Consider the following 9,751-nt stretch of genomic DNA (forward strand, 5'->3'; position numbering starts at 1 on the left):
CTGCATCTGGTCCAACCCTCCCGACAGAGAAGGGGGATGAAGAGAAGGGAGGGGTGGGGGCCCTAAAGAGGGAACCGTATGCAAATTGCATGCAAATCAGCGAGTACGCAAATGCTGACCTGCCGGGGTGGGGGAGGGGGGCGGCCCTCGGTGGGTTCCCAGGCCTAAGGGCCTGGCTACCGGGTTAGGCAGCCCTGAGGGAGAGGCCAAGTCTCACCAGCTCCCTCCCCCAGCCCTGGAATTGCGTGGCCCCAAAGAGGGTCCTGGAGAAAGAACTCGCAGTTTGGGAAGGGGAGTCAGCCGTTCAGCCCCTTCCTCACCCCTCCTGCTCCCCGGACACGGCGTCTGTCGTTGGGCAAGAGAGGTGTTGGGTTACTGCCGGGGGCTATAGTTAGCTGTGGGACTCAGCGGGTCCGCTGGGTTCCCGGGACCAGCCCGCCCGCCCGTCCAGACACCGACCAACCGGCACCCGCCGGCCTGACCACACCTTCCCGCTCTCTCGGCCTCCGTGACCTCCAGGTGGGTGCCAGGTCCCTGCCCCGCCCCTCGCCAGGTGGAGTCAGATCACCTGGACCACGGCAGAAAGTTATCTGGGCAGAGGCACGGAGTGTAGGGGCATCCGGGAGTCGGAGGAGCCGAGACTTGGGGCTGGGGGGGGGGGGGGGGGGCGGAGACAGTGATACCCAAGCCCTGACCACTCCCTTGGCCCCGCCCAGGCCAGGGCCCCGCGTCCTGGACCCTCTTCGCTCTACAGAAGAACCGGTGTGGGTCTCCTCCTCCAGCCGCTGACGCCAAGGCTGCACCGCTGCCGCTGATCCCACCCGCCTCCGGACCTCGCTCTCCTGTCTCCCCCAGAGATGATGCAGGCTGCTCTGCTGCTCACCCTCAGCTGCCTGGGCCTTCACGCCTTCTGGCAGGTAACTGGGGGAACCATCCCCTGCCACACAGGAAAGAGCTGGGGGGCGAACTCCTCAAAAATCTCTCCCAGGGACCGTTCTCTAAGACCCCGGTCCTCTTAATCCTCTTCCTCTCTGCAGCCTTCCTCCCTGCAGGGAGCCCCCAGTTCCCATCGCCTCTACCGGAACCCCCATCTTCACCCACTGATCCTCCTGTGATCCTCCTTCCCTCATGCTCATCCCTCCCGAGGAAGGGCCTCTAACTTCCTCACCCCCAATTTCCCGTCTCAGGTTCAGTCTAGGCAAAGTGGGTTGGGCCACCCCGGGACCAGGGCTCCTCCCCACCCCTCCCCAGGTCTGGGGGTGACCGCGGGAGAACACTCGGAGTCTCAGAGCTGACAGGGATTTGGTGTGGTGGCTGAGCACTGCATGGGAGGGAAAGAGTCTGAGGAGGGGGTGGGTCAGGTAATTGGGACACAGTGGCACATCTGTGCATCATCTGCACAATGAGTCTTAGAGCCAGAAGAGCGCTTGGAAGCCAGCTAGCCCCCCTTCACTCTGAGTGTGGGGACCTCTTTAATGACAAGATGACCCCTTTTAGGTTGTAGCTTCATAATAACCCTATGGGGTTGGAAGTATGCATTTATAGGTGGAGAACCTGAAGCCCGGAAGAGTTAAGAGACTGGCCAAGATCCCAAAGCTAGTAGGTGATGAACCCATCTCTGACTCCAGTGCCTGTGTTATTTAAGCCCTTGGGCTCTTGCCAAATTGTATACACCAGTTATTTGGGCATAAAAAAATGAGATTTTGTGACTCCGAACTGATCTGCCACCAGGTCCCTGTCCAATGCTCTGAATTTATACCCTTTCCTGTGTGGCTCCTCTCTTCCTTACCACATTAGGCCCAGGCTGTTCCCATCCTGCTCCTGGGCCTGGCTCCAGACACCTTCGATGATGCCTATGTGGGCTGCGCAGAGGAGATGGAGGAGAAGGCAGCCCTTCTGCTGAAGGAGGAGATGGCCCGCCATGCGCTGCTGCGGGAATCCTGGGAGGCAGCCCAGGAGGCCTGGGAACAGAAGCAGCGAGGGCTCACACTGCCCCCTGGCTTCAAATCCCAGCACGGAATCGCCATCATGGTCTACACCAACTCATCTAACAACCTGTACTGGGAGCTGAACCAGGCGGTGCAGACAGGCGGTGTCTCCCGGGAGCACTACATGAGGCACTTCCCCTTCAAGGCCCTGCATTTCTACCTGACCCGGGCCCTGCAGTTGCTACAGGGGAGCAAGGGCTGCAGCAGGGGAGCTGGGCAGGTGGTGTTCCGAGGTGTAGGCACCCTTCGCTTTGAACCCAAGAGGTTGGGGGACTCTATCCGCTTGGGCCAGTTTGCCTCCAGCTCCCTGGATGAGGCAGTGGCCCTCAGGTTTGGTAATGCCACCTTCTTCTCCCTAAGGACTTGTTTTGGGGCCCCCATCGAGGCCCTGTCTGTTTTTCCCAAGGAGCGCGAGGTGCTGATCCCTCCCCACGAAGTCTTCTTGGTCACCAGGTTCTCCCAAGATGGAGCCCGGAGCCTAGTGACTCTCTGGAGCCAAAATAAGACCTGCAGCCACTTTAACTGCGCCTATCTGGGTGGTGAGCTGTGCATGAGGGAAGCAGGACTGGCAAAGAGGGTGAAATAAGCCAAGATGTCCCTATCGATCCCCAGGACCTTCAGGAGATCTAGTTGGTTAAAGGTAGAAGTCAGCTGCAGTTACGGTTCTCCGTGACTTAGGTCTTACCAGCTCTTAGAAGGTCCTGTCAGTGTTTTCCAGATCTGTGCATAGTCTCAAATGATTCTGTAAATGTGCTCAAAAGGTTCCATGTGCTATAGAGTCTAATAGAGCAAAAGAGCCCAGTCCAGGGGATCAGCAAGGAGAGGGAAGTGACAGGAATGCTGCTTTGGATCTCAGGAGGCCCTGGGCTTAACGGGTCCACAAGATACATCTGTGCTATTCTCAAGTGGGGAGGCAGGGACAGAATGGAGCAGTGACTGGGGCTAGGCAGGGAGCAGGGATGGATAGGCTATCTGGGAAGATTTCCTGGGGTAAGGAGGAGGAAAGGAAGCCAGAAGTTTGCATTTAGGGGAAGGGAAAGATGGATTGAGAAGGGGAATGGCCAGTGCCAGAGCCTGGTGGGAAGGGGCGTTTGGAGTGTGAGGGTCTGTCTACATGAAGGCTCACCAAGCTGTCTATTCCAGGGGAGAAGAGGCGGGGCTGTATGTCTGTACCAAGTGAGTTGCCCTCCTTCCCCTCCCTTCGCTGCTTTGACTCCTCCTGGCCCTACTGGCCCCTCACCTTCTTTTCTTCTCTCTCCAGCAGGGGGGGCAGCCAGACCCACTGTCCAACAGGGCCTTCTTTCTGCTCTCCTGGAAGACCCTACACTTGGCCCCCATGGGGTTCCAGCTCTCGGGAGCTGGGCCCTTGAAAGTTCAATGCCTACCACTTAGGAGTCCTGCGAACTGTTGACCTTCATATGAAGAAGGGGGCCTTCGAGCAGCCTCCAGAAGCAAGAACATGGTTTCAGACCCAGCCCTAGAAGCCATCTCCCCAACCACGATGTGGGGGAATCTGAGGCCATGGAAGGGTGGAGACTCCCTGGGACAAGTAAAGGTAGTGCTGTGATGACCTCTTGATTAAACAGTGTTGGAGTGTGGTGACATCGAATTTCATGATCAGTTTATTCCATGAGACTGGACCATCTGCCCTGCTCTGGCCTTGCAGGACTGAGGGACTTAAAAGAATGACTTCTTTCTCTCTATTAGACATGGTCCCCTGTGCAGACCCCTGTCACACCCAGAAGCTTTAACAGCCCGAGGTTCCTCTCAACATCCTGAAGGCAGGAAGGGGACAGATGGATTCCTCGGCTCATTCGTCAGATGAGGAAGGCAAAGCCAAGGAGGAAAGCGACTTGCTCAAGGTCAGGAGTTAGTGTTGAAACCAGGCCCCCTGCCTCGCAGTCCAGAACTCTTTGCACTAAAGAGCTGAAGGAACTCAAGGTAGGATCCTAAGCCCAAGATACTTGAGGCCCCAGAACAAACCATTTCTCTCTGCCCTGCTCCCACAAGGGTCTGTTTTGGGGGAGGGAAGGGGTCATAAAACATGAAGAGACAGCGATTCTCATACACCCTGGAGGTATCTGACATCCTGAACAGAAACCTTATCGAGGTGAGGAATGCAGTGCAGGCTCCTACAAGATGACCCCCACCCTCAGCATGTAGCTGCCCTAGTCAGCCACAGAAGGAGCCCTCCCACTGCAGCAAGAATCCTCCTTGGTTCCCAGATCTTCCTTCTAAGCAGGTCCCCAGCCCCCTCTGATTCTTGCTGCGTATGCACCAGCACATGAGCTGGTGGGGGGAAGGTGGGCAGGGAACCGCGGGGGTGGTGGGCAGGGACCAGACTTTCCAGGTGCTGGAGACCCACCTCCTCCAGCATCTTGAAGCCCAGTTTCTGAAGATATCTGGGTCCCCGCAATCCCTGGCACTGTCAGCTCTGGGGTCTCAGGGATGGGAGGCCCCAGGTTTTGGAAGCTGTTGCACACTCGGGTGACCCTTCCTCTGCCAGAGTCCACTGCACACCAGCTACCTCACTCTGCTGTCAAGAGACAGTCTCGGTCAGCCTGTTAGTCTGTGGCCCAGGTCTGTGGGAGGATGGGGCGGGGGAAGTATTGATTGGAAGTCCCTCAGAAGATGAACCTGCCTTGTACCACTTCTATCCTCCACAGACCCCCAGGGGACATCATGCTTGGGGCTCCTAGGGGAGAAATGAGATTGATGTTTCTATTCCTCCCTCCCTCGCCCTTTCTCTCTGAAGGGGGTCTAGTAGGTAGGTGGAGTCTGGGGCAGATGAATATGAGTGGGGCCAGGTGGTGGTGAGTTTAAAAGATACAAAGAAGGAAAGTCTGTGGTCCAGCGATGGGATCAAGAGCCCTAAGGATGGGAAAGTGTTTAACAGGTAGAGATTTGTGCATCTGCCCTGTCAGCTCTCTTCCCCATCTACACCGGTCCACGCGTAGCCATCCTCAGGGTCGAGTTCAGATTCCACCTCCTCTTTCTCAACTTCTGGTATGCTGTCCCTCTTCCTTCCCATGAGCCTCTCAAATGGTAGGCTCCTTCTCGCCTTTGGGTCTCACCTTTGGGTTTCTCTTAGCAAAGCACCTTCTGCCTAATAAGACGATTTTATCTTCCTCACCAGACTGAAAGCTTCCTATGTGTCCCTGCTCTACAGTCCCCCTCCCTCCAAGACAGGGCCTGGGGCAAAGGGGGCATGGCTATGAATGTTGATCGAATCCTATATAATAAAAGGATAATATGCAAATTGACCCTAACGGCAGTTACTATGACACGTACTGACCACCATGGAAGACACTCAATGCTGGAGCTGCTCCCTGGTGGTCAGTGCACTTCACAGAGGGAGGACTGCTCAGCCAGAAACCAGCTCATGACTGGCCAGCACAGCAGTGGTGGCAGTGGGATCCGGGATCCGTGGCAGCTCTAAGGATGTCCCTGTGGGGAGTGGGCCTAAGCCGTTAGTCAGACATCCCCTAAGAGCTCCTGGGCTGCCAGAGGGATGTTTGACTGCCAGCTTAGGCCTGATCCCCCAGGGATTGGGCCTAATCTGGCAAGTAGACATCCCCTGAGGGGTCCCAAACTGCAAGAAGGTGCAGGCCGGGCTGAGGGACCTTCCCCCTGAGTGCACGAATTTTCGTGCACCGGGCCTCTAGTGAATGAATAAGTGAATGACTAATGAACTAAGTATATGAGTAAAATGACTAAGGGATAGATGAGCATAAGTGAACACATAAATGAAATGAAAAGAATAACTAAATGGTTCAGAGGGTAATTGAGGGCAAGGGGCCACACTGTGCAGGCTGTGGCTTCTAAGTGCAGGTAGGATGGGGTCACATGTGACTGCAGGATGGACAAGGGGTGTGAGTCTGGGTATGGTGCATTTATTCCAGCCAGCAAGGAACAGAAATAGGGAAGGCTCAGAGGTGAGCAACCAACCTCGAACTCCCCCCGGGCAGTCTCTATGTAGCACTGGACCAGGGCCTTGATGACTCAAAGGTGTAGATCCACACTCTCCCTCCCCAGGCCCTGCCCCTGCCCCTGCCCCAGGGTTGGCCTGGGATGGAAAGACAGGAGGGTGAGGGAGATTCTCCAGGCCAGCCTTTCTTTAGTCACTGCTCCCTCCCCCAGGCAATGAAGGATGGAGACCAAGTTGGTGCAGACTTTTCTGTCCCTAAGGCCACACGTCTAGATCCTGGTGCAGTCCTGGAATGTAGAAGGATGGAGGCCAGGAGTTGGGTGGTGGGGTGAGGGTTGGGAGGTGGAGCGGTGAGTGGGCAGAGACAGAAATGTTGAGCAGGGCAGAGTTGAGCTCGCTCTCCTGCCACCATCCCAACCTTGGTTTTCCTGAGTTGAGTTAATCCAAACTCTGCAGGGGATTTGGGGAGGCACCTGCTCGTGTATAAACACGGAAATCATCATGCAAATTTGAATGGTTCTGGGTCCAGTTTTAGGCCTCAGCATAGTACCAGGAGGGCAAGTAGGCCATAGGGGGCAGAGACTTGAGAGAGAGAGAGTAGAGGTAGAGAGAGTAGGCTGGACTCAAAGAACAGGGGCTGAAATCCCAGTGCTGAGCAGCTGTGTGCCTCAGGCAACTTCCTCAACTTCTTTAGGCCTGAGTGTTTCCAAATTTGAAATGGAGATGGTAATAATGCCTCCTTTCCAGGAGGAGGAATATGGAGTAGGGGCCCCCTAAATATTTAGAAAATAATTATTTTTATTCCTCTAGTTTTATCCTCTCTCTGAATATTTTATAGTTTGCATATTTACTTTTATGATATAAAAAAGCAGAGCATTTTATTAAATATTTGAAAAGGAGATATGGAATTGCAGAGATGGGACAGGCAGAAGTGTGAGAGAGAATGATGGGCCCTTTCAGCTACAGGTCATAGAAAGCCTTTTCCTTGTGTAAAATAAAGAATAAGAACTTTGGGAGGCCAACCTGAGGATGCAGGATAAGTGGGAAGGGACCGCTGGGCGGGTCATCAGAGAGCAGGCCAGGAGGTGGGGTAGCTTCAAGAAGGGTGGGACCTCAGTGGAGGAATGGGGAGACCCCCAGCTGGCTGCTATGGGGGGACCCTGCAGGACACAGTGACTCTGCCCAACCAGAACTGGACACATGCCCAGAGAACTGAATCCGACCTCGGGTGAAGTAGCCGAGTTTCACCCTCGCGTGGAAGCAGCCCTGACATGTGGTCTGCAAATAGGCATCAGGCAGCCTGGACAGGCCCAGGAAGTGCCAGGGGGAAAGGGTGATACTCCCAGAATTTGGATCAGCGCTCCAGGAGGGTGACCGAGGTGTCTGGGCCGGGGAGCCTGGAGCCAGGATGTGGTGGGAACTGGGGACCTCAGGCATTGAGTTTCTCGCAAGTGTCGTGTTTTCTCCAAGCTTTTGTACATGCTGTTCCCCGTGCCTAGAACTCCCTCTCCTCCATGTTGCCCCACCAACCTCCTGTTGATCCTTCAGGATTCTGTCCTGCCCTCTAGGTCTCGAGGAAGCTCCCTGATTCTGGGGCGGGGGCTGGGCCCTCTCCTCTGCTCTCACAGCCCCCTGTGCTTCCTTCCATCATAGGCTGGTGGGCGTCCTGTACAATTAGTTTGTTTCCTTCTGCTACTCTAGACTGTCAGCACCTGGAGGGACCACCAGTATGCATACCTTTGTTTCCAGTACAGGTGCTTAGTGAATGTTTGTTGAACAAACTATTGACCAACCAGATAAGGGAAGGCCTTCCTCACCTGGGGATCCAGGGACCTCGGAGCTCCAGAGTTGGCCCGTTGCCCTGTAGTGCTGACCTGGAGACCCTTGCTTAGAGAGATCCGCAGGTAACACGTTTTAAGGGGAATAGCTAGACCTGGCAGTAATACTGTCTGAATTAGGGAAGGGCTCCTCTGGCATATGGGGCAGCTCATATGGTTGGAATGTCGTCCCGATATGCCAACGTTGCAGGTTCAATCCCCGGTCAGGGCACATGTAAGAATCAACCAATGAATGCATGAATAAATGGAATAACAAGTCAGTCTCTCTCTCTCTCTCTCTCTCTCTCTCTCTCTCTCTCTTCCTTTTCTCGCTCCCCTTCCTCTCGCTCTCTCTAAAAGCAATCAATCAATAAAAATAAAAATAAATACATTAGGTAGGGACTCCCATGCCAAGCCAGACTGAGTTGGAGGGCAGATAAGGAGAGGTGTGTGAGCTCCTTGGAGGTCTGGCCTCCTCTCTTAAGCCTCTGTCAGCCTTCTAATTCCCAGTTTGTGGGGCACTTTTCCCTCAGCTTCTTAACATTTTTTTTGTGGGTTTTTTAAAAAAACATTAAAACATGTCTTGCCCAGTTTATGGCAAAAAGATTTGTCTGGAGCTCACAGGGTGTTGGTGACTGGGGAGGAGAGGGGCATGGACTTCTGTTTAAGCTGGATGACAGGGTTGGAAATTTAGGAAACGACCAGAGCCAGGGAGAGGGAAAGACAGGCCTGTGTGAGAGCAGGAATTAGGAATAGGCTTTCCAGGGAACACACCTGCAAAGACAGACAAGCCAGGGTGTGCAGACAAATGGATGGAAGAGACAGTACAGGTGAAGTCAGGCCTGATGTGGAGGTACTCACAAAGGTGGGGGTTGCGGGATAGTGTGGCTTCTTGGATTTGCAGCAGGAGCAGCAAGAGCAAACAAACCAGAAAATTCTCCTGAGAGATTTAGGTGGCGGGGAGAAGTTGTTCAGAGGACAGGGTCTAGGGAAGTGGGGACAGGAGGTGGGGTGATGGTGCTGGGTGCTGGGTTGGAAGTGAGAGCTCTGAGGTCATCCCTGAGGAGGTAGAAAACGGCCTTGGGGGAGAGCAGGCTGTTGAAGGGCACAGGCAGGGTCAGGTCCTCTTGGAAGCAGGACAGGTAGAGCTCGGAGCGAGCAAAGTTCCATTCCACATCGGCATCATCCTGTGGGCCAGCAGGTAGGGGCTCTGAAAGGACCACTTTGATACCCAGTCCTCCTGCCCACTCAGTCTACCTCGTTTCCCCCATCCTCACATCTCTTCTGCTCAAGGTGCCAATGACTTTTTTCTCTCCATTAAAAAAATAATAATAATGGGATTGAGCCCTGGCCACTTTGCTCAATGGTTGGAGCATCAGCCTGTGGATCAGGGGGTCTTGGGTTCAGTTCCCGGTCAAGGGCATATACCTCGGTTGCAGGTTTGATCCCGATCGATGTGTCTCTCTCACGTCGATGTCTCTCAAACTCTCTCCCTCTCTCTTTCTCCCTCTCCTTCTTCCCTTCCACTGTCTCTGAAAAGTCAGTGGAAAGAAATAAACTCTGGTGAGGATTAAAAAAATAATATCATTATTGATTTTTAGAGAGAGAGGAAGAGAGAGGTAGAGAAACATCTATGAGAGCGGAACATAGATCAGCTGCCTCCTGCGCAGCCTCTATAGGGGATCGAGCCTGCAACCCAGGCATGTGCCCTGACCAGAAATGGTAACCTTCTGGTGCACGGGATGATCCCCAAACAACCGAGCCACACCAGCCAGGGCATCTTCTCCCATTTTAATCTCCATTCTGGCCCATCACCCCCATTTCCCCTGCCTGTGTCCTGCTCTCCTCTCTTCCTCCCCATTATTTTTATCCTTCTGACATTCAATTCCTGCCCAGGCATTTCTCCAGCCATTAACCCTAACCTATTCATATCCTTCCCTTTCCCTTTTCATGTTCCCGTCTACTTTTCTGAAATGCACCCTTCCTCCCAACCATACAGTGGAAAGAGCACTAGTCTT

The 9,751-nt window shown here is 54.2% G+C and overlaps 1 protein-coding gene across 1 annotated transcript; it reads left to right on the plus strand.

The window, feature by feature from the left end:
• Positions 1-618: 618 nt before the first annotated feature.
• Positions 619-3,380, plus strand: ART5 (ADP-ribosyltransferase 5; the record flags this gene model as incomplete). Its single annotated transcript, XM_081098670.1, has 4 exons — positions 619-917; positions 1,798-2,527; positions 3,132-3,164; positions 3,250-3,380. The coding sequence occupies exons 1-4, from the start codon at positions 858-860 to the stop codon at positions 3,378-3,380; spliced, it is 954 nt and encodes a 317-aa protein (XP_080954796.1). The 5' UTR covers positions 619-857.
• Positions 3,381-9,751: the final 6,371 nt, after the last annotated feature.

This window comes from Myotis nattereri, assembly GCF_964212035.1.
Source record: "Myotis nattereri genome assembly, chromosome: 9".
Taxonomy (NCBI): Eukaryota; Metazoa; Chordata; class Mammalia; order Chiroptera; family Vespertilionidae; genus Myotis; species Myotis nattereri.